We start from the raw sequence: 25,499 nt of genomic DNA, 5'->3' as shown, positions 1-25,499 counted from the left end.
TGTTTGAGAATTTCTAAAATAAAACATGTTTTAAAAAATCACAATGCTAGCATACTTTTTTTCCCCTACTCCAAAATACAATTAGTAGCAGTAGAGCTCTAGCTTAGAGGCAGGTGTTAGAGAAAATGCCTTGTGGCTTCTGGAATGAGCATCTAATTGCACTGAGATTGAATGGTACTCCAAAATGGAACTTTGAATTCTCCAATGCAAAAATGGCTGATTTTTGCCCAAATGGGCGATACTGAACATCTCTCATGAGCAATTATTTGGGTTTTTAAGCAGGGTCCACAATGATCAGTATCTGAAAAAAACTTGTCTTGACCTTACCTCTTGCCTCTCACTGATGTCTCTTTCTATTTTTTTAGAGTGCTCAAGCCCTCGAGTGGCGTACACTTTTACATTATTGGAAAAGTAGAATCATTGCATGCCTTCCACTGGAATGAAAACTCTACTGCTAAAGTTCCCCAACTCCTTTTCCCTACATCAAAATTGTTCTCAGCATAACATGGCTTTCCCTGGTTTATTTCCTACCTGTGACAAGCAAGAAGCATGGTTTAATTGTATTTCAACTTTCCTCTTAACAGAAACTACTAATGAATTATAGAAAAACACATGTCTTTCAATTTGCTATGCAAACGAGTCAGAGTAAGTGCGACACTGAGTTGTATGACGCGCAGCTCTCAATCCCTTCTTTCAGAGTTGGGAGATTTATCCAGATCATAAGGGTGTTGTTCTTGATCCTTTGGTAAATTCATATGCCCCGTTATGTTGTTACTTCCCAAAAGGAAGTGTGTTGGCAACAGCATCAGCTATGCCGTAACAAACCAGGACCCCTTGGTATACAAAGTTCGGCATTTTGATGCAGATTTAAAAAATAAGTCATTTTACTTTTAATGTCTTGTCAAGAACAAAGAAATGTGCTAAACAAACATTCTGATCCCATTTATGTCATTACACTCTCCAAAAGCGGGCAGTCATAAATACAGACAAAATAGTTATTTTGTATTACTTTTATTCAAAATTAGATGACTTAACTTTTACAGTTCCAAGCAAACTACTATCAAGCCTCTTGCACCATTTGGCATACTATTTCATCAATCTACACAATATTTTGCCACCCATGGCTCAGCACTATAAACCAAATAGGAAAGTGTTCAGTTAGTACTCATGGCAGGTCATAAGAAACTCTTCTTTTAGCTCGACACCCATAATTTCATCATCAGTGCTGAAATGGGCTGAGTCTATATTTTTGGTTCAGCACCATATAAATACCATCATAGTTTGTTTGCCTTGAAAAGGCTACCCAAGCTGTCTTGCTACATGCGAACATAAAATGGTATTTAAAACATACCCAAACAAAATTAGTCTTCGAAAAGCGTCAGTCTTTCTTTTCCGCACAATTGATTTGGTAGGTGTGACTTGGAGGTTAAATTCATGAAAAACATCCTTACCTGACAGATGTAGAGTATTTGTACTATTCAAAGAACTGAAAATATATTCTGTAAAATAGTCTGGGGAAGGCAAGTTTCTTTGCCCCAGACAAACACCTTGGAGGGACAAAGCAATGATTGTTGCTGCCAACTGAGGAAGTGTATTTTCATCAGCCCCATCACTGCTTACGATCCCAGACTTTTTCTGTAGCACTTTGGTCTCCATACACTAAAAACAGACACAGAGTAAGAAAATTGTAACCTCTGAAGTTATTTTGATTAAAACATCTCCAGGATTTTCCCCAAAAACAAGGACTAGTTTTTCATCTAAAAGAAGATGGAACTGTGGGAATATGGTTATCATCATTCTCTAGTCTGAGATATAACTTTATTAGGAAAATGCTTGTTTCTTTTATCTGCCACAACACTGAATTTTCTAACTCCCATCCCACTGGTCCTTGTTTATCTAACCTTTCTCATTGCTCCCTTAAAGATGTGTTTTCTCCAAGGAGACCTCTCGTTCTTACCATTTACGTCCTTTCCTTTGGTGAATTGTTTCTTTCTAGCTTCACATACAGCCTGCAGTGTAATGACTTTCAAATCTGTATTCCTGACCTTGACTTCACACTGGCTCTGCTGCCTTGTATCATCATAGAGCATGTCTCCTTTCACACCTGCCTGTATTCTCAAGTTCAATGTGTGCTGTTTGTAATTCTAAGCTAGCATAGTGTCTGTGTTCTTTGAAATCCCATAGCACATAGGACATACGACATCGGACCTTTTTCATGTGTACATCAATTTTCCTCGATTAAATTATCAGCATCAAAAAGGCTAGAATCTTGCCTTACATCCCAGTACTATTACCATTTTTTATTTAAATATTTATTGAGTGTCTACAATGTGCCTACAATATGCTAAGTCTGTTACATATATACTCTCTCTTCATTCTCCCAAAGCTCTGTGCAGTGGATACTCTTTTTCACAGACCAACTGACCAATAAATGGCCGAGTCCCAATTTGCACTCATGTCTACTCCACAACCTATGCTCTCCATATATAGAAATAAATTGAAACCCAGGTGGGTGATGGGACTTTCATATCATCAAAACAAGTGCCACAGCATAGTGCTTGGGACAGATAAGTAAGGCTTTAATACCATCTCTGCTATTTCTAACTGGGTGACCTTGGACAAAATGATTATCCTTGCTAACCTTCACATGCATTATCTGTAAAAATAATGAATATGACAATGCCACCCACCACTTTAACCAATGCTCAAAGTTATTAACCGTGCTACCCGAAAATAAGACCTAGCCGGACAATCAGCTCTAATGTGTCTTTTGGAGCAAAAATTAATATAAGACCTGGTCTTATTTTACTATAATATATGACAGGGTATAATATAATGTAATGTAACGTAACGTAACGTAACGTAACGTAACGTAACGTAACGTAACGTAACATAACATAATATAATATAATATAATATAATATAATATAATATTAGTATAATACTGGGTCTTATATTAATTTTTGCTCCAAAAGATGCATTAGAGCTGATTGTCCGGCTAGGTCTTATTTTTGGGAAAACATGGTAAAACAATACAGTAGTTTGCACACAGGATACAGTCAGCTAATCTCAGCTACTATTATTGTTGTTTCTAGTGTCCAGGAATACATTTCATAGATAGCAGGCTGGAGAAGATGGCAAGATCCAAATCAAGGAAAGCATTATATTTAGTGTCATGAAAAAAATTCCCCTGAAGACTCCAGGGGAGCCACTGAGTGATATAAACCAGAGAATAATGCAATAAGGCATTTTATAAAAATATCACTCTGGTGGCAAAGTGGTGAATGGATTGACAGAGGTAGAATTGAAGGGCAGGAAGTCTAGTTAAGAAGTTATCAATGAATCCAAGACATTTCTTGACCCAAGATGATAGCACTAGAGATGGAAAGAAGTAGACACACTTGCGGAATATGGGAAGGTAGACTAAAGGACTTGGAGGACAATGTAAAGGAGAGCAGAGAGTCAAAAATGACTCCGGTTTCTAGGTTTGGCAACTGTATAATGGTAATGCCATCCCATACCCCTGACCCCCAATTTTTCCCAATTATCCAAGATCCAGTACCTGGTGCTTTCCTAAGTACTGCAACTGCAATGATGGCCAAGACCAAAGGCATCCCTGATCTGGAGCTTAAAGTTTAGTGTTCTTAATAAAATAACAATGTGATCAAATATAAGATAACAATTGTGGCAACAGCTTTGAAGGAGAAGCACATGGTACAATGAGGGTGAAAACAGACAACTAGTCTACCCATTCAGGCAGATCAAGGAAGGTTTCTTTGAGATTGTGACAGACAGATCTGAAGGAGTCGAGGAAGGAACATTCCAGGCAGAAGGAACAGCATGAACAAAGCTTTTGTAGCAGGAGAGAGGATGGCAAATATGAAGAACTAGGGCAGTAGTGAGAGCAGGTAGAGTGAGGGGAGCGTGGTGAAAGTTAAAGGTCCCCTGGCAGGTAATGGAGTCCCTTATCCTAAAAATCAACAGGAAGCTAAAAAGGGATTTTGAGCAAAAGATGAGAAGGGTGGCTATATAACTGGGTTTGTATTTTGATATGTTCACTCTGGCTACATGGTGGAGAATAAGCAGATTGGACAGAGACTCAGAGTGATTACTAGATAGTACAGCTAGAAGGCTACTGAGGTGATCCAGGTAGAAGATGGTGATGATGGCAACGGAGAAAAGTCAACAGGGTATAGAGAGCGTCAGGAGGTGACATCAGTAGGACTTGGAGATGGATTAGACATGAAGGGGGAAGAAATTTAGAAAACTAAATTTCTAGTTGGGCAACTGACTAGATGTTGATGACATTTACTGACATATAGAGAAATACAAGAGGATCAGGTCTGGCCAGGTTAATTTATGACCTTAATTTTGGATATGTTAAGTGAGAGGTGCCTTTACAATATCCTTAAAAGAAACACTGTGTAGGATACGTGGGTCTGGAGTCCAGAGTAGAGGTCTGGAATGGAGGTACACTCTTATGCGTCATCTGTATGTATAGATGCCCTAGTCTGGATTAAACATGGAATGACAGGCGAAGACCAAGCCTTAAGGAGCAATAATGCTTAAAAGCAGCATGAAGAAAGAAGAGGCTGCAAAGGTGAAAATGGATGCCAGAGAGATCAAAAGAAAACCAGGAATGTGTGGTGTTATATAAGCCAAATTAGAGAATGTTTCCAGAGCTCCAAAAGCAACACCAAATAAAGGGCAGGTTCAGGAAACAGTAAGGCTTTAGATTTTTAATATTGAGTTTCAAGTGCTAGGGAGATATCCAAATGGAGATTTCTGCCAGGTTGGTGTATATATGTGTTCACAGCTCAAAAGATAAATCTGAGCCGGCAGCAGAATTGAACGTAATCAGTACGTATTTAGTTGTGCATGAAGTTGTGAGAGTATATCACTCAGCAAGGGTATGGAGAGAGAGTAAAGGAATAACTGAAGGTGGGGCTGTGAGGACACCAAGATTTAAGGATGGCAGGTCAAGTGGGTCCTCCAAAGGAGCTTGATACAGAATAGCTGGACAAGTGAGAAGAAAATCAGGAGATATGGGTTGATGGCAAGAAAGAAAAACATGAAACATGGGATGATAGAAATCAATGGGCGAAAGAAAGCTTCATGGAGGCAGGACTTGACAAAAGTGAGGGAGCAAAAAGTAGGACATAGATTTTGAAGAAATAAAATGTATGGGAATAAAGGATGAGGGAGAACAAAGACAGATAGCTCTCCTATGAAGCTTGGCTACCAGAAGGAGAAAGCGGGCTCATCAAACAAGGAATCCAGAGAAGATTACTGTGGTCAGTGTTGCATTCTTGTGACATAGAACAAGAGTGAAAAGTGCCGATTGGACTTTGTTTTTAAGTTTGTAATTGGTGGAGAGCATATTCATAGTTGTGGTGTAGAGCAGACTGAAAGGCTGAGTGTCAGAAACCAAAGTTTTTATAAATCTGGAGAAGTAGCCAGAAGTTCCATAAATGAAGACAACAAGTTGAAATAACAGATAGTATGAACCTCAGAGAGGTATGAATTTTTCCATGGATGTTTTGAAAGAGTAAGTCGCAAAGTACCACTGAGTACCACTGAGGTACCGCCATTTCCAGCTCCAGAGTCCTTAGGGTGTGGTCATGATGCCCGTCCTCCATGTAAGAGGCAGGGCTAGTGGAGAACACTGTACAGATGCCTGTTCGTCTACAAGGGAAACGGCAAACAGTGGAAAGAACAGAGAGGTATGAGCATTAAGAGATTGACTCAGAAAGATGAAACAGAATAGTTTGGACAAAAGAGCATGAAGGAATGGAGGAGGCACCTTTACTTTCTGGGCTACCGGGGAGGATGGCTAGATTAGGGTACAGTGGTGCAAAGTCTTCTCAGGAACTGGAGACAGTGGTTTCCCCAGCAGATAATAAGCCTAATAAAGGGTTATGACTCAACAAGAGCTCAATTCTTTTTGACTGAATAGATGGTCTACACATGATATTGAATTATTCTATTCTGTTCTAGGATGGTTAATCTCACAAACATTTGGAAGCCCAGTTCTGTGCAGTGTGTATTGGATAACCAGAAATCTGTGTTGAATATACACACATCTTCTGCTTTTTAGGTGCTGGGTTTCCATTTCCATTTAATCTGCATCAAAAGGCAGTAACAGATAAAATGACTAAAATCCTGGTGGCTAATTTGAACCAATCTCGTATTATATAGCTGTTGCAAAGAAGAAATTATATGTATGCACACCTCCAGATTTAAGCAGAAAATCAAATTTTACAAAGGAACGCCATTTTCTTAATTGGAAATATAAACAAAATGATGGCCAAATTTTGAGATTCATGAGATTAGTTACTAAGGTGATGTTTACAAAGTCCTTAGTAAATAGTTTTCCATTTGTTCTGCCAATAAAAAGAAAAAAACTAAACATATGTAGAGCAAATTGGAGGATATGTTTGCTGGCCGATCAACCACAGCATAATTGTGCAGGTACTTTGAGCTTCTAGAAGCCAGTATTGAGGCCAAAAATTAAATTCATCAATATATGTTGCTATAGTCTGAATATTTGTGCTGCCCCCCACCCAAATCCATATGTTGAATTCCTAACCACTAATGTGACGGTAGTAGGAGGTGGGGCCTTTGGAAGGTGATTAGGTCATGAGGGGGGAGCCCTCATGAATAGGATTAGTGCCCTTATGATGGGGACACCAGATACTTCCGTGCCCCTTTCATCACGGCATCTATGAACCAGGAAGGGGTTCTCACCAGACACCAAATCTGCCCACTGTCTTGATTTTAGACTTCCCACAAAAACTGTGAGAAATAAATTTCTGTTGTTTATAAGAAACCCAGTTTATGACACTCTTGTTATGGCAGCTTCAGTGGACTAAACCATGAATGAATATTTCAAGAGAAAAAAACATGTTTCCCACACTCTTCAGGATGTGCTGGTGGCTCCTCAATTAATTCTTTCAGAAATATGGTTTTAAGAAACTTTCGTATGGTCAGAGAAATGTATCTGCTTAAACTTGCCAGGGCAAAGCAGAAAGCCAAAAGGTAATTGGAAGGCCAGCTTTTGCTGGGATAGTAATGAAAGCAACGGGAGATCAGGGACCCATCTCCTAACAGCTGTGAGAGAGAAAAAGCACTTGAAGGGGCCCCTGAAAACATGCATCAAAAGCTACAAAAGAGCTATTAACTGCACTGTCATGAATCATGCTTTCTGCAAGCTGCTTCTTCTGTGAAATAAATAATAAATCCATCTCTCTCAAACTGGCTCTGCCTTCTCCTTCCCTGGCCAGAAGGCAAGACAAATAGACACAACGCCTTCACCACTATGGGTTAGTCCTTGGAGATTGATCCAAAGCTGTGAGTCATACAATTTCATGCTCAGGAGGCCTCATGAGAAGAGAACTGCCCTGTCACCTGGCCGGCCTGCTCTCCCACCCAACTTCCAGCTCAAACTCATCCTACAATAATTAAGCACTACATTTCCCCTCTTAGATTTAAAATATTAAATTACATCACTTAACATCCCCTAAGTAATGATCACAAACACCTCTCTTAGAAGTCCTTGAATGTCTTAGAAAGAAGTAATTGATGAAAAATAAGGCTCCTAGACTGTGTCTCAGTGGCAGTGTCCATTGGCAATTTTGCCTTTCTTACCTGGCTTCCAGAAGTGTCAAAGTACTGCCTGGTAAAGGCCAAGATATCTTCTGTCTCGTTCTGGGAAAGGAAATAGGAGTCTTCTTCCTGCCTGAGGCTGAGGAGGCTGTGTAGGTAAAATGTATACTCCTTATGGCTCATGTTGAGCTTTGAAGAACAGATCTCCTCCTGATGAACAATGTAATAGAGCAGGAGAAGAGAAACTCTCTGGACCACTTCCTCTCTGAGCTGATCTTGGAAGTCTCCTCCAGCTATTAGCAACAGGGCATCTGGTTCAAAGCACTGGGAAAAAAAAAAAAAAAGAGGAAAAAGCACAAAAACAGAAAAACAGAAACAAGATTTAGCAAGTAGTCCTAGAACTCGAATGCCTAAAGAGTCTCTGCCACTTATAAATGTATCAATAGCCAGAGAAAGTCGGAAGGCTTACCAGCCAGATTCAGATAAGACAATCAAGGCTGGACTTTTATGTAACAATGGTGCCCTCCCAGGGAGTCCTTATTCCCTAAGAGTGGTCCCTCCATCTCCAACTACAGTGCCACAAGTTGTCCATTTGCTACCCTGAGGAAAACCAGATAACTCTTTGGCTTTTAAAGCAATGCCCCACTGCATTTAGAATGCGTTCCAAGCTCCTTACAATTTTCTTCTTGGCCTGGCTCCTGTCTACCCTCCCTCCTCGACCTTATCTTAGCTTCTCTCCACCTCTCTCACCAAACTTCTGCCCCTGTGATTTTTCTGTCAGTTCCACCAGGCTCTTTCCTACCATCTTTCCAGTCTGCTTGTTCCCCTCACTTCTCTGATCTCAGCTTCAAGTGCCACCCCCTCATGGATGCTTCCTGAACTCCCTGTCAAAGTTGAAAGACCCCAGCCCCGTCTCATGTTCTCCAGCACGGTGCTGTTCAATAGAAATACAACGCAAGCCACACATGTGAGCCACACATGTCATGTTTCTAGTAGCCATATTTTTAAAAGTAAAAAGGAACTGGTGCAGTTAATTTTAATAACATATTGTATTGAAAATTCTATATGCAAGATACAATCATTTCAACATGGAATCAAAATTTGTCAGAAGACAAATGCCATATGATTTCACTTACATGTCGAATCTAAACAAATAAAACAAATGAATACACAAAACAAAAACAGAAACAGACCCACAGATATAAAGAATACACTGATGGTTGTCAAAGGGGAGGATGGAAAAGGGAGGAAAAACTCTCAAAATTCAACAGTGAAAAAGCAAACAACTCAGTTAAGAAATGGACCAAAGACTTGACCAGACACTTCACTGAAGAGGATAGATTGTGGCAAATAAGTACATAAAAAGATATTCAACAACATTAGACATTAGGGAAATGCAAAATAAAGCCATGGTGAGAATCACTACATATCTATTAGAACAGCTTTTTAAAAGAAAGTAAGAAAAAAAAAAAGACAATACCAAGTGTTGGCAAGATCCAGAGACACTGCAACACTTATCCATTGCCAGCACAAGTACAAAGTGGTAAAGACACCCTGGGAAAGTTGGGCAGTTTATATCTTACAGTTAAACACAATTAATTATTAATTGTGTGAGCTATTTGACATTCTTTCTGTCCTGCTAAGCCTTTGAAACCTACACCATGTATCCTACACTGACCAGCATATTCAGACGCGCCATCTACCAAATACCCAAGAGTCACGTACAGCTAGTGGCATCTCATGGCACACACCATTTTTCGGTTTCTTCAGAGCACTAGCATTCTAAAATTACCCTGCCTACTTGTGACTTTTTTCTCTCCCCTTGAGGACAATTGGTCCATTAAGGCCCAATTTCAGCTGCTTTGTGCACAGTTCACCTCAGCACCTAGTACACCTAGCACTTATGAGGTGGGAAAATGGAATGCGTGAACATCTGTTTTTTTTTATCCTACATAAAAGAATTGCTAAAAATGGTTCCATGATGCTTTATTTGTTTCACAACCCACAGACCGACACCTGGCTCATCCAGTCTGGGAAGTTTACCGTGTTTCCCCTAAAATAAGACCTAGCCAGACAATCAGCTCTAATGCGTCTTTTGGAGCAAAAATTAATATAAGACCCGGTCATAATATAATATAATATAATATAATATAATATAGTATAGTATAGTATAGTATAGTATAGTATAGTATAGTATAGTATAGTATAACACTGGGTCTTATATTATTTTTGCTCCAAAAGACGCATTAGAGCTGATGGTCCATCTAGGTCTTATTTTTGGGGAAACATGGTACGTGGCAGAAGGAGGAGTTTGGGGTAATATGGTGGGACAGACAGTGAGAAAAAGACACAGGGGCTCTAGAGGGGACACTTTCCCAGCAAGACAGGTGCCGCCTTTCTTTAGAGACAGTTGGGGAGCTCTGGAGAATTCTCCCAGGATCCCAGAAGAAACCCACTGCAGGGCACCTGCCTCAGAACAAAGGCATCTAAGGAAGCAAGTGCTGAGTCCCAGAAGGATTTGTCCCACTGTGGAACAATTTACTATAATATTTTTTAATTGAGATATAATTGACATATAACATCGATTAGCTTCAGGTATACAACATCATGATTCGATATTTATAAACATTACAAAATGATCACAATACAGCTAGTTAACATCCATCACCAGACAGTAAAAAATTTTTTTTTCTTGTGATGAGAACTTTTAAGATTTGAAAGTCTTAGCAACTTTCAAATGTACAAAACAGTACCGTTAACTATAGTCACCATGCTGTACATGACATCCCCAGGACTTAATTTTTATTGGACGCTTGTATGTTTTCACTCCCTTTACCTATTTGCCTACCCCCTCACCATAATTGTAGTATTTATATCTCTCAGTCTATTCCCTGAGGTAGAATTTTCAGGGGTTCTAATTCTATGTCTGCTGTGCACCCCACTGGGTAATATCTGATACAAACTGTCTGAGTCAGGAAGGAACATGTCCGCCATCTCTGAAGCAAAGCATTAATCACATTCTTCACAAGCCACACAGACTACAATCTTGCCCCAATTCCACTGCACGGGAACGAGAACCAGCAACAGAGGGCTTCCCAACAAGACCAAGACGTGTATGAAGCTCCACCACTGAAACCACAGCAGCCCTCTTCTGTTCCCTAATTAGCCCACAAGAAAACTCCATGGGTTGGAGGCTGTTGGCAGGACTGATAGGAAGACCCAACGGGGGCAGGGGGTTGGTTGAAATAAGTGTAAGAAAACCATTCCTTGTACCAAATGACCTCCTGAAACCAGACTATTGGTAGTATTAACTACCATTTTTTTTGGACGCCTTGTGCCCAAAAACAGGGCTAAGCACCTTATGTATCCAGGTATTCCTTGGTGGATAAATCTAATTGATTCTGGAAAAGGTGTCAGATAATGAATTCTTCAATGGTGGAAACATTACTGCATTATTTTAAATGAAAAAAAAAAAAAATCCCCAGCCTATATAATAATCTGCCAAATATTTCTGCATAATATAAAGCATGTAGAATACCAATTACCAGATTATTTAATGCACAACGAATTAACAGTTACATTTAGATATAGTACATAAGGATACTGAACAGAATCAAGTGTAAATTGTGTTTTCCTTATGAGGGAGGTAAACCCACAGTATATGTGGAAATTAAGTTAAGAGAGGGCAAACAACATACCTGAGGCCACACAGCTAGTAGTGGTTGCCCAACCTTAGTTCCTGCTCTGCCACTGATAGACTTTATTCTCTCATTCCATTGTCTGGTGCCATGGAGAAGATAAGCTGTGGACCCACCTATATACTTGCTCTGCAGCCCCTCACCCAATCCTTTCTCTTGCTCCTATTTGGTAGGGAGGCATTTGGCCAATGAGGAGGCGAGGGGTTTGGTGAGGCTCGAATATCAGTCGATGTGAACATGGTACAACCAGAGGGTGGAACGAGTTCATGTTCATAGACTTTCAAGTGCTGTTCAGGGTGTTCCATGAGGCTGGGTAGGTGGAAAGAAGAGCATCAAGGACACGAGGAATAGGATCTCTGTGAGGCCACCAGACCATGCACGTGTAGCCAAGGCTCGTTTGGCAGCACACAGCAATGATGTGGCCACCCTTCGTCCCATCTGAGGTGCCTGAGACCCCTGCCAGCTCATGGCTCCGCCTCAATGCTCTTGCTAGGTCTCTTTCTAGGGCTGGAATAGGAGGGGTGTGGCATGAAGCAGCAGAGCATAGGGTAAGATCTGTAACCCTGCAGGGGTTCACTCCAGGCTTGGTTTGTAAAAAGCAGACAACTTGGAAGGTAAATTGGTTCCTGACTTTGAAAAGTTTTAAATAGTTGGAGAAGCCCTTCGTTTTGACAGACAAGAGATCTTGGTCGTCTTGAATGACCAGATGTTTGCCTACCCCTTGCTTTAATTTTTCTGAGGCCTGCTGAAAGAAAGCTTAACTGTGAATGAAATGACTAGGGCTAAAAACTGTGTGCTCTCTTATGGTATTCAAATCTTAGACAAGTTCTCTTAATGCAGAATGTGGTGGCTCCAGGAAAGAACGCTGTAGGGAAAGCCAGCCTAAGAAATGTGAATTTTCTGAGCATAGACATGACGAAAAGCACTATAGGGAGACGGAAGGGCGGGCGTGAAATCAAGGGGGGACTGGAATTTTCAGTTCATCACCACTAGTTTTAGCTGTTAAACTTTTTGCAGTAACTCAGTTCCATTTGGGAGAAGATGTTTAATAAATTTACAAACACTGGCACCCCCAAAGCATCAAAACCTGTCTAAAGTGCTGTCTCTAATGAAGTGATTCTTTGTTCAAGAAGAATGGGTTCATTCAGGAATAATCCATTGATTTTTCCCTTTAATCTTGTCAGGTGGAAACATAAGGTTTAAGGGGGAGAAAAGAAACACGGATTCTGGGAATTAGTTTTAAAGACTTCATAAACTTTGGGGAAAGACTGGTGAAAACTCAAGAAGCCCTCCTTATTAAGTTAAATGGACTACTCGGATATTTGGTAGAAATTTTCTGTGGCACCCGGTAGCCCATTCAGATTGCTTCCCCCAGCTGCTTAATTTAGCTCTGTTTATTGTTTGCCTGCCAGGTGAGGGCCTCAGTGACAAAGAGCAATATGAAATCTTCCCTCTTCTAACATGAATAAGGCAGTTGTCAGAACTGCAGGATAAACATTAAGGGTTTTAGACCAAAACATGTTTAGAATTTGATTTTGGGTTATAAGGAGATCCACTGACCTCTTTTAAGTTCTTAGATTTTTATAAAATGTGTTTTTCTTTCTTCCTTTCTTTTTTTTTTTTTTTTTTTTTTTTTTTTTTTTTTGTGAAGGGGTCTAACTATTCACTGTAAAATACAAGAGGGAAGTTGTATTTCTTTTTATTCCTCCCAAACAAAGCTCTGGAAGGATGTCAGCTGATGGCAGGCACTAGCTTTCTGTGCATCTGTACTAGATTTAGGGGTATTTCTGACTGAGAAAAAGAAAAGTTTTAACTGAGAAGAGTTAAGATAAACTTGTTAGTTAAACCGGTTAAGAAAAATCTCGATGCTTTTCACACTTTATCCCATGACAGTTGTTATGACAAATGGGGTGACAGGTGTGAATTAAATGCAGGACCTTAAAGCAGTGGTTCTCTTCCTTGAATGTGTCAGAATTGCCTGGAGGTCTTGGTTAAAAACCCCAAGGTGCCAGGACAGTTGAGGGGGTTGGGGGAGAGGCAGGAAGGGGTGCTGAGGAATGTCTGGTTCCTCACAGCACTGCAGGTGCTTTCCAAACACCGCTCCAGTGTCCCTGGAAGGAGGGATTGGACATTTCCATGAGGCCCAGGAAATGTAAGGGACAGAGAGAGCTGAGCACCTGCGTTGAAGCCTATACCTACATGGCCATGTGCCCTCACGGTCTGCTCCCTGAGGAAGGAATCACCACCTCGGTCTCACAGCAGAGGAAGCTGAGGTTTAGCGTGCCCTAACAGCTCTAAGGTGCCAGAGCAAGGATTCGGCCCTTCATTGGCTGACTCCAGACACCATGTCTGTTCCCTTTGCCATGCCCAGAACGCATGCAGGGTCAGGGTTCTCATTACTGAAGTGGAATTTATTCTTTTGGAGTTACTTAATCTTTCATTAAATTCATTACAACTTCATTCTGACCCTTCTCATGAAAAAGAGAAGCAGCCATGATCCGGCAAGACTCTCCATTTTCAAAGGCTGCAGCTTGAATGGATTCATTTTTAAATGCACAGTGCTCTCAAATACTTCAGATTGATTTTTTAAAAAATTCAGTTTGTACCTAGACATAAAATAAAATTGGAGACTCTTCCCCCCCACACACAAATTCAAGATCCCCACTTTCTACTTTTTTCAGACATGTGGGGATATGAACTCACCCTTTACCTCCCTTTTTACCATAGAATTTCTAACGTGAATGCTGCCTCAGTGAGCAAAGTCTCTAAAAAGACAAAAAAGATTCAACAACAACCTGAAGTCCTGTGGCTTGCTCCAAAAGGCAGGTGTTTGTGAAATACATAGGACACTGTTTCTCCCTGGCTTTTTAGGAATAACATGGGGAGATTTTGTGGCTCATTGCTTATGGGCAATTTGGGTGAACTGTAGCCCTCTGAATAGGTTATTCTGAGATTTTCCTTTTTTGACCTCAGTCTGTTTCACATAGAAAGAGAAATAGCAGCAATAAGAGGGTAAAACATTTAAAGACAGTGTTTTACTTCCTAGGAATGGAACTAATTCAAACAGAAGTTAACTTGGCCAAACTCTCAATAATGTCACAGAACCCAAAAAATGCAAAACAACTCCTCCCCTTCCCCAACTGGAAGACAGTTTAGCATGTTTACAGTCCCCCTACTTAAACTAATATTCCACCAGCTTTAATAAGGCTCTTCATGTCATTAGAGAGGAACATTTCCCTGCAGCAAATTCTCAGAGGACATTAATAAGATATGACTCCTAGTTATTTCCAGTGGGAAGTCTTATGTTGCTATATATATAAATTAGTGTCATCACAGAAGCGTTGCCTATTGGAACACATGTTTTCTCTGGGAACCCTTGGGAACTGTACTAATTGTTGAATTGTTTATTGTTTGCACAGAACAGAACATTTTTCTCTATAAGACCCTTCTGTCAAAAAACAAACACACGAAAAAACAATTGGCCAGGAAATGTATCCCCTAGAATTAAGCAAGACTGAGAAAGTCTGCCAAAATTTACTGGGGGTGGGAGGGGTGGGGCAGTTAGTTGCTTCTTTTATTAATTTTTTGGCATCTTCATTTATTTATTTATTTACTTGTGGGTTCATTCTGAAAAATCTCATTGGTGAGGAGAAGAATGGTAAACTGTATTTTTGTTTTTTTTGTTTCTGGTGATTTTAAGACATGGGTTCTTGGGGCAGCCGGATGGCTCAGTTGGTTAGAGCACAAGCTCTGAAGAACAGGGTTTCTGGTTCGATTCTCACATGGGCCAGTGAGCTGCACCCTCCACAACTAGATTGAAGACAACGAGCTGCCACTGAGCTGTGTCCGGATGGCTCAGTTGGATAGAGTGCGAGCTCTCAACAACAAAGCTGCCTGTTCAATTCCTGCATGGGATGGTGGGCATGGGATTGTGGACTTCGACCCCTGCCACTAAAGACTGAAAACAAGGACTTGGAGCTGATGGGCCCTGGAGAAGCACACTATTCCCCAATATTCTGAATAAGATTTAAAAAAAACACACACATGGGTTCTTCCCTCTTGTGCTGCTCTTGGCAATCCCCCCACCAGGCCACCCACCCATACTAATGGGGACATTCTGATTTTACATTAAAAGCTGGTTTAACATCAATGCTAATTTTATATTAAAGTGTCCTGCAGAGATTTTTTTAAAAATTCCATCCCAGGCATGTTCAATTTCAATCTCTGGAAGAAGAAGCCCCCACCTGGATATTTTGTGAAACATGCCCTGGTGAAAGCAATGTGTAGCTAGGATTTGAGTTGGGTCTCATTTCACCTCCTCCTCTGGCACTTCCCTTCCCCAAATCAGATTCCTCATTTTTTAAGAAGATGATTATCCAATTCATTAAATATTACCCACCATGCAAAATATTAGAAAAAAACAACCAATCCTGGAGAAAGTACTTAAAAATCCAACATTAGACAAATATCAGATAGTTATTATTATTCCCAGAAAACAAACAGCAGCTATCTAACCAGTCACGTGCACATTCATTGCAAGCTCATAGAGAGGATTAGTAAATCAGAAAGAGAGAACTAAGTTCACACTCACAAATCAATACCTCTCAACCTGCAGAAAGGTAGTAGAAAGGCTTACACGAACATTACCACTTTCATAAAAAAAGAAAAAGTCTCCCCTTCTTTAAATGCTATATGTAGGATACTTAAGGATCTGTTGTCTCCCGAGTATGGGAGTTATGATACCACAATGCACTGCACACTTGGGTATTGGAAGGTTCATCTTTGGTTTTGCTTTACCGAAGTAAATGGCTAGAGATTCCATCGCTCTCTTTTGAACATGCCCTAGAACCTGATTCTCATTCTATGGCACTAACCAGATTGCAGTCTCCTTGCATCCTGTTTGTCCTCAGTGGGCAGCCAATTTTCTCCAACAATGTTTTGATGAAGCTTCTTGAGTAGTTCAGGGGTGGGTGTTTGTCAGCAGAGAGAACTCGGAATACTTCTGTCAGTTGGCCATGACTCCAGGGGCCATTGCTGTCCTGGGTGGAGGGTTTTTCTGTCTCAGTTGAGGGCACAAGGCTGAGTAGAAGGAACAATGGCATCCAAAATACTGAAAGCTTTGTCCAGAAGCACATTTCCACTCTTCCTTTATCTCGAGTCTGTCTTTGATGGAGATGGGTGGGTTGGTGTTCACAGCGTGAACTTGTAACTAGAGGAATTTCTGTGGTAAAGGGGGAAAATAAAGGCTTTAATTATTGTGCCTGCAACATGTTTGAAAGGATTCATTAATTGGGTGGCTAAGCTGATTTGCAATGACAAGCTGTTTCTGAACAACAGGGGCTCTGTAGGTCATTTATAACCCCAAACAGCAGGAAACTATCATGGTTGTAGACTTTCAAACTGTAGAACAGCCAAGAAGTTTGTTATATTGCCTCTCTCTGAACTAAACCTAGAGTCAAAAATTAGGAAGAATAAGTTTTTCTGTTTATGCTGCAGGTGGTACAAGTCATGGGACCAGGGACAGGAAAACACCCTCATTTTACCTCATTGGTAAGTAGAACTCCCATTTGTCTGTGGTCCTCATCACTGAGGAAAGTAAATAAAAGAAAATAAATTTTAGTAAATTACGATAGAATGTTGAGTGACAAGGTTTTAGACAAAGAGGGGTACTAGAAGAAAATGGTAACATCCAGAAAACACTGGTCATTTTCTAGATTTTAGTCTATTAAAAGTACAAATTATCTTTAAAAAACAAAAGAATTTCAAGACCTCGTGAACCCCGATAAATCCACATACTCAGTTGTCTCTAAAGGGGTGACGGGACGACTTTAGAACCAATCAGCTTTCTGGTAAAAAATTAATCTCTTCAACCAATCGCTTAAGAAATGCAAAATGTCAACAGCATCCCATGTCAGCTCTTGGCCCAGAGATGAGCTAATAGTGACTGTGGGTAGTGAGTGACAAAGATACTGGGATTACATTTATGGTTTAAAAAAAAAAAAGAATAAGAAGTTTAAGATTCTTAGGTTAGCATTTTAAAAATGACAGAGGTTGATACAAACAATTCTAAATCCAGTGCTTACCTTCAGAAGAAAGATAAGTGATTATTTATCTGGAGCTCTGCGGCTTTTTAAATCTCGGAGAGTACTGTGTGGTTACAAAGTCCTCTGTTTTTAAAATTCCTTGACCGTGCGCTGGGAGCTGGAGAGGATTATTTCAGCCCAGCAAGTTTTCAGTTGCTATGGAGAGAGCTGCTTGAAGGTAACAATGAAGGTGGATAAAAGTGAGAACTTTCTGTCTGGCAGGTTTTCAGGAAAATCAGATAAATGTGACTAATGAACCCAACTTTTTATATCAATATTTACTATTTTTTTCTTAGATTCATCTACAGTCACTTGTCTTGTAAGGGACAGATCGAGGTCAAATGATTTCACCTTGCAAAATAGAAAGATTTTAGAGTTAGACCAAGATTTTTTTTTTCTAGGTTTAGGAGCTAACCTTTTTGCACCCCTAGGTTTAGGAAATAGTTCAAAATGATTAATGAGACTAGAGAGACTAGAGAGAGGCAGTATCAAAAGTTGAGTTTAGGAAAGGTAAGGACAAGGAAACTTGTGCACCCTACATAAAAGTTTGGACCGCCTTATGTGCAGAGCAGAGCTTTTGAAGACTTTTAAACATGGTGCCATGCTCATATGTGTGATTTAAATACATCTGTCATACAGCAACATGGAGGATGAACTGGAAGGGATTGAAACAGTCAAACCAATAATTTGTTGAAAAGATAAGCTCTTTAGCACCTTATTTATTTCACAAGGTGCAGAGGTTGAAAAGATTGAAGGCAGTGGTAAATTTGTAAATAAGATATTTTCAAACAAGAGGAAAAGTATTTGTTGGAGGAATAAAGTTCTTATCTGGGAAGTGGATGCAAGTGGGGAACTTTAATTAGCTGTATATGTTCTGATCTCGGAGTCTGCAGCACAAGTGATTACATAGGGCCCTTCAGGCTTTGTGAAACAAGCTCTCGATACATTATTACTGAATAAGTGACTGACAGAACAAAGTGGTAAATTTTATAGGAGGTAAGAAGATAAACCCAAGATTTCAAAGTGAACAGAGTGCACATAAATGGCACATAGTACGTGAAAACATGAAGTGATTCAGAAGAATTGAGGGGGTGGGTAGACTTGTGACTTCAGTTCTATAAAAGGAGGAAGGGACCTACTGTTGAGGAGACAGAGGAAATGAGAAGTGAAAGAAGCTGGGATGATTAGTCTCCTCAATTGCTAACTGGATGTGAAAACTGGGAACAAGAGGGTGACATAATCCTAAGAGAATGCTGGTAACACTAATAGAAATATGGAAGGCATAAAAACGCCCAGAAAATGCCTTGGCCTCTCTTTAATTACGTATCACGAGCACTTGGATTTATCTAAACTCTCAAGGGAAGGGACGTGGTCCTTTTCTCTGGAGCTCTGTGGTGAGATTAACTGGAGTTAGAGTCAAGAATGGTCAGTCCAACCGAGGGGCAAGGAGCTGCTCAAGAGCTTCCAGCTGCAGATGGAGTAAAGGTAGAGAAGTGAGAGGGAATGGACTCAGGACCAGAAGGGCACTGCACAAAGTATCCTGCCAGCTCCTGCTCAGCTCCTGTTGCCATCCCCACAGTGGGGACCACCTGAGCATCATTTGCAGGCTCAGCCTCATCTGAGTCTCAGAGACGAAGTTAGGTGGTTGCTAAGGGAAAGTACAGGCATATCTTGGAGATATTGTGGGTTTGGTTCCAGACCACCACAATAAAGCAAATTTGTAATCACTGCTGATTACAAATGGAGGGTCTTCCCTTCAGTACGTTAAAAAAAAAAAAAGAAAGAAAGAAAAGAAAAGAAAAGAAAAGTCAACATCTGTGAAGCTCGATAAAATGAGGAACGCCTCTTGTCCAAAACCTATTGAGCAAATTACTTGGTTCTACATCATCTGCTCCCTTTAAGTATCTCAGCTTTGCCTTATATCTGGAATCAAGCCGTCTCCTCCTGGCCCAACTCCAATGAACAGGTCCGAAACCCTGCCATCCTGAACATCCAGCCCAAGTCCCAGCATATAACCTGCCTCGTTGCCGCAGAACTGCAGCCGAATTTGCTCTGCCCAGTACTCCCAGGACAGTGCTCCTGCTGGGACTTTGGGACCTTTTTCCTGATTCCCCTGTGCTGGCGTCCGGTCTGGAAGCCCTATATTTCCTGGTCTCTTATTTCCAGTGGCTACAGATTCCCTGGTAACAGGACCCCAGCAAGTTAGATCCTGCAGAAATTCTTGAACACCATTCACTTGTCTCAGCTGTTCCCAACACCACCATTATCCTAGTCACAAGCCTGAATCCTCCCAAAGTGACCTTCCTCCCATCGTCCATCACAGCTCCAGTCTGCTCCATTTGCCCCAAGGCTTATTCCACCTTCACAGTCATACTTACAACTCAGCCACCCCCCAGGTTCCCAGTAGTTCTGTCCCAAGGTGAGCCAGCAACACCGAGGGGCAGGGAGAAACCCCGGATGTAGGCTTTAAGGCAGGTAAAGCAGTGGAGAGCTGTCAAGCAAATGACAAAAAGTGGTGACATAAGAAACGTCCACTTTTGTATTTGGATTTTTATAAGAGTTTTTATAAGAGTTTATTTGAGCCAAACTGACCTTATGTGCCAGAGATCAAGATTTTAAATGCTCCAGAAAATAACAGGTTTGCAGCTTCTTGTATGCATTTGAAATTAAGGCGGGAACCTGAGGAAGTTTACATGGAGGTGGGAGAAAGCAAGGTGGGGACTGGACTACAGGATAGTTAACAAGATTATGTGCTTTCTTGGGGGTGGTATGGTTTCTTTCAAAGGTGAGCTAACCTAGATGCACAGAAACAATAGACAGGGCTTGCTTAAAGGCAAAGATACACCTTTTACTATCCTCTATGACCTGGTCGGTTAGGAATTTATAATCAGATCACCCTGTGAGGTTCTTTTCCCTAGAAACCCTTTAAACCCAGGAGTAAGAAGGAAACAAAATACTCAGCTGAACATGGTGGCATCATCTTGGCTTGTCCTTGGGTTGTAGCTTGAACTGCGGGTGCCCAATCTGCCTGCTTCCCCAGCAAGCCTGAAATCAGCCTTTCTTATACATGGCCGTGTTTGCAATCCAAACCAACTTCTAGGGGTAATGAGTTTCACTTGTTAACTAACCAGCTATGTAAAGAAGGAGGTAAATTACTCCTGAGGGATACTTCCCAGGCAGTTAGCCCCAGGTGGGAGCAGTCTCAATGCACTATCTCCTGATATACACACTTACTTGTGCAATCACGTGCAGTGGCCGGGAGGTGGGAAGGAAGGGAAGAGGGGCCTGCTGACCAATCTGTCCTTCCTTCAGTTTTGACTCTTTACGTTTTGGTGTGGCCTGAGTTTCAAACTTCTTCCTCAAGTCAATAGGTAATGTGTTTACATAGGTACCCTACCTTGACCTAAAAAGAATTTAAAGGGGCCCACCAGAAAGGAAGAAAACAAGATGGCAGCAACTGAAGAACAGAGTGAAACAAGCATAGCACCATCTTGTGGATGTAGCTCTGGGCCACCTACTGTGTACAGTTTTGCAGGTTGGGCATTGCACAACTCTGGGGACCATCATTCACTTCTGTAATCATCACAGATTTATATATTTATTACACTTGCCAGCAAATGCCTTGAGAAGAAGAAGTGTTGAGCTGGTGGAAAGACTGCATGCGCTTCTCTCCCCCAGTGTCCAGCCTACCCCTATGTGGCCACCTCTGGCAATACCGTGTTTCCCCGAAAATAAGACCTAGCCGGACCATCAGCTCTAATGTGTCTTTTGGAGCAAAAATTAATATAAGACCCAGTCTTATTTTAATATAATATAAGACCAGGTCTTATATAATACAATATAACATAAGACTGGATCTTATCTAATACAATATAAGACTGGGTCTTATATTAACACGTTGTGTATGGCGGGGTTTAAATCCCTCATGAAGATTCTCGTGATCCGTACGCAACGTGTTAATTTTTGCTCCAAAAGACGCGTTAGAGCTGATGGTCCGGTAAGGTCTTATTTTCAGGGAAACAACGGTAATATGAGTCCCTACAACTCTGAGCTACCTCTGGACCTAGCTTCTCCCCATGTGCCCCTTTACACTGACTTCTTTCCTCTTTCTCAAGACACTACACTCTCTAAATAATGATAATAAAATGTTGTTTAACATTTTTGAGTGTCTTTATGCCTCACATCTATTTTCTCATGTAATATCAATTGAACCTCATGAATTTCTCACTGTGTATTTCAGAAGTACTCACGGTCACACAGCTAGTAGGTGCCACCAGAAATCTGGGCCTGTGAACCTCAAAGTTGGTGCTTATACTACCAAGTGACTGTCTGTTGTGATGCCATCCATGCTTTACTTGTCAATCCCAGCCTCTTTTTACAATGCAGCGTGTGAGTACACAAAGGAATCAGCCGAGAGCCCATCATAAAGGAAATAGTCTGCTACCTTTTGATTGTTACTTTCTCCCCAAAGCCCCTTCAATGCAAAAATTCTCTGAGAAAAATAAAATTTAAGAAAAATGTAGAACTTTAAAACAAATAGAACCTTAAGCTCTCCTCTTCTGTGATCCTTAATAACAGGACTACCCACCAGACATTTGAAACAAATGTTACTCCTTCTCTGAACTCTTTTCTTAGAGAAGCAGAATATTCAACTGAAATGACAGCTCCTACAGGCAAAGGACCCGTCTTCTACATCTTCTGATTCAGCGACATGGCCAACATCCCTGTATTTCCAACAGATATAACATGTCAGTTGTTTTGAATTTAACTATTTAGGTTGTCTTTGATTTGGCACCTGATAGCAAAAACGATCTTTTTTAACAAAACATACATTTTATGTGCAACTTTCAAACAATATTTTTCTTCTTATAAAAGCCATATATGATCACTAATTATAAAAAACCTGCAGAAAATACCTAAGAGTATAAAAAAAGGTAGCCTCTCCACTAGAGATAACACGTATTAATATCTTTTAGTTTCTATTTTTTAACATAATTTCGATTATGTTATAGGCATGATTTTGAAGCTCATTGTTTTCATTCATTATACTGTCAGTCTTTCTAGAGATGAATCTATTTTATTAGTCATTCCAAAAATTCACCCTTCAGGTTGGCTTTCAGTGATTCTCATTATAGCTCACTTCCCATGTCATTAATTTCTACTCCTTTCTTTATTTACCCTTTGTTTTTCTTGTCTTTCCTTAGTTCTTTCTGTGGGAATGCAGCCTTCAGTGGCAGGCTTTGCAGATGTCTACCTGATATCCATTCCTCCTTCTTCCGTTTGTTTAGGGCAGCAATGTGCCCAACTGAACGCCTTCACTTTCACAGATTCATTAGGCAAGTGACACAGTTTTGAGATTAGTGTGAATGGACATCTACTGGGGACATCAACGAGGGCCTCGTGCCTGGGATACGGAAGTGACACCTCATGTGGCTCCGGTGAGGTAAAGAACAAGAGAACAAGGCACCTTCCCACTCAAGCTGGAGGAACAGGAAGACACAGCAAGGAGCCTGGGCCCTAAGTTATCATCTAAGTCACACGGGAAGGAGTCCTGGCAGACTGTGCTTGGTGTTTTGGTTGCGTGAAACCAGATGCATCCTTTTCTCCCTTCTTCCTCAGGGGCCCCTGGCATAATCTCTTTGATGAAAGTTGGGTCTCATAAAAGACAGGAGAAGTCTTCAGTGTCACATAGATGTGCCTTCTCTGCAAAACCCCAGACGCAGAAGAGTGCTAAAATCTTAACTTCTGGTTCAGAATAAGGCAGGAAATAGAGAGATTTTTAAGAAACAACTAATCCCAGAATAGTTAATGAAAGTCATCCTTACCATTTATTAAAAAAAAAAAAAGTTTCCTTACCAGTATAGTTCCTGAAATAATTTCCAGAAAACCTTTAATTCAACAACTAACAACTTAATTCAGTGAGCATGTGTTTAAAACCTGCTATGCGCAAGTTATTGTGATAGTTTCTGTGACGTACAAAGATTTATGCGATCACTGCCCGGCTCTCCCATGCCCTTGGTCTAAGTGGGAGACCTTGACCCATCCCCAAACAATCCTAATACAGAGTGGTTAAGAGTGTGTTCTGTGTGGGAGGAGGAAATACTCGCTCTAATTAAGGAGAAACGGAAGTATTTCACTTTCAGTGAACAATATCCAATGAGAAAAACTCAATCCAGGGATTTCCCTTTGAATTAAACTTTGGAAAACAGGAAGGAAAATAAAAAGATAGTTTCCACTCGGGGTTTGTAAAGACTGGGAGCCAAGAAATGGGGCAGCCCCACCTTGAGTAGTCAGCCTCCATCACGTTCACTCTGTGCCTTTCGGCCTTTGCGTCTTCTCCCCACATACTCTTCCCGGACCACTCCCCAACCCTCCAGTGATCAACGGCCTAATCTTCCTCAACTATGAAGTGAGGATAACAATAGGCACTTGCCTTACTCAAGCTGCTGTGAGGGTTTATGCAAATAAAATTAAACAGTAATACAGTTAATGACTTGCACATAGAATATAGGACGTGTTTGATGAAGGTTAGGCATGACTTATGTATTTATGTGGTGTCTTACTCAGATATTTCTTTAGCATCTGCCTTGGTCACTGTATATTAGTGATACAGTGATGAACGGGACAAGATCACTGCCCACAATCGCAGTTTGTCAGAGGAAGAAAGCCTGGAAAACCATCCCGCAGGATGCAGGAGGATAGGTGACAAGGGTAAGCTCAGCACATGCTATGGGAACCCCTAACCATGTGCTGAAACCACGGGCGGCTGCTGGCATCTTCAGCATCTTCCTAAGCTCTGCCAAGACTACTGAGAGTGGCTTCAACCCTCGATTTATTTTTTTTGTCACCAATAATCTGCATAATCTCTCAACTTTCTTGTTGAAAGTTGGAAGGTTGGGTGGTGTCCATGGGGTGGTGGGTGTGGTCTTCAGCTCCGTGTCAGGTGGCTGGTATATTTGCTGTTGACTCAACTCTTCATGCCTAGTGGTGGTCACTGATGTCTTAGACATGGATCCTTAGGGGGAGGGCACTGAGCATCTGTGACAGCAGTGTTGGCTTCTAAGTTCAACCAAACGAACATAGGTCTGCTCTCAGTGCTAACTACGAAATGGCCTGCTGGTATCTCCAGGGTGATACCCTTTGCAGACGCGTCAAATGTCTGGGGAGCTGTGACCTTACAATTGGTATGTTCAGAAGCACTGAGTGTGTGGATGTAACCACTTGCCCTTGGCGAGGTCCCAGCAACAGCTTTTCAGCTTGTAACTTACACTGTTGTCAGTTTTCTGCTTTGGTTCGTCACAGCATTTTACTACTTGACACTTCAGTATCAGATGAGGTGGAAACAAAAATTCCATTAGTTGAAGAGAACAAGTTCAGAGCTGAAAAATGCATGAATTATAGATGTTGATGGCTACCCAGGTGTTGTTTCTATGATAGAGGCATTGAAACACTTTTTTCACTTTGTTAGTCCTTTCTGTGAGTTCCTTAGGGTTGATGGCAGCTATCAGATTTCCTTTGGTTTGACTGATAATGGGAACTGTTAGAGTGTCAGAGGAGGGGCGAGTGTGGCTCTTTCCACCAAGAACATACTCTCATTGTCTTTAGGCTTTTTTTTTCCTTTCAGTTTTTGTCTCAGCCTGTGTGACATGTGTTGGCAGAGATGCCCTCTTGGCGAAATCATGGTGTCTCACGAGAAAGGGAGGATTTTGTAAACGGTTCTTTGATATCCTGAGGCTTGGCACTGGGGAACACACTTGGTTGAAGATAGGCCAAAAGAACACAGTGGCTTGGATTCTCTGAAGATGAACTTGAGGAAAGGTTACCTGGCTTCCTCAAACTCATTCTCCCTGCTCCTCTCTGCCTGCACGAAACCTACAGAGTACTGAGATTTTGCTGACTTTCAAGGAAGAAATCTGGCTTCTACACAAGGACAAAACAGAAGCAAAACAAGCACAATGACTGGACACATCTTGAGGGGGAGCTCGGGGGAGAACTGAGGCTCTGGAAGTTTCGGCTGAGGCCCCTTGCAGGTCATGCCTCCCTCTCTGCTGCTCGGCAAGGGAGTGTGTGTCTGCTGCTCAGGCAAAGGTCCCAAACTGAGTGCTTCCCTCTT

The 25,499-nt window shown here is 41.1% G+C and overlaps 1 protein-coding gene across 3 annotated transcripts in view; it reads right to left on the bottom strand.

Moving 5' to 3' along the window:
- The window catches only part of SLC39A12 (solute carrier family 39 member 12), a 70,136-nt gene extending 52,628 nt beyond the window's left edge, over positions 1-17,508 (bottom strand). For 2 of the 3 annotated variants that reach the window (XM_019752086.2, XM_019752087.2), the window contains exons 1-4: positions 17,387-17,508; positions 16,178-16,524; positions 7,648-7,929; positions 1,452-1,659 (exon numbers count right to left, since the gene is read on the bottom strand). In XM_019752086.2, the coding sequence (XP_019607645.2) occupies positions 1,452-1,659; positions 7,648-7,929; positions 16,178-16,438 (751 nt within the window). In that variant the 5' untranslated portion in view covers positions 16,439-16,524; positions 17,387-17,508. Of the gene's footprint in view, positions 1-1,451; positions 1,660-7,647; positions 7,930-16,177; positions 16,525-16,846; positions 16,890-17,386 lie in introns of all 3 variants that reach the window. The other variant, XM_074324830.1, reaches the window with a different exon arrangement.
- Between the last annotated feature and the right edge of the window lie 7,991 nt (positions 17,509-25,499).

The sequence above is a fragment of the Rhinolophus sinicus genome, linkage group LG02 (genome assembly GCF_036562045.2).
Source record: "Rhinolophus sinicus isolate RSC01 linkage group LG02, ASM3656204v1, whole genome shotgun sequence".
Classification (NCBI taxonomy): domain Eukaryota; kingdom Metazoa; phylum Chordata; class Mammalia; order Chiroptera; family Rhinolophidae; genus Rhinolophus; species Rhinolophus sinicus.
This window is presented reverse-complemented; position numbering and strand designations above follow the sequence as displayed.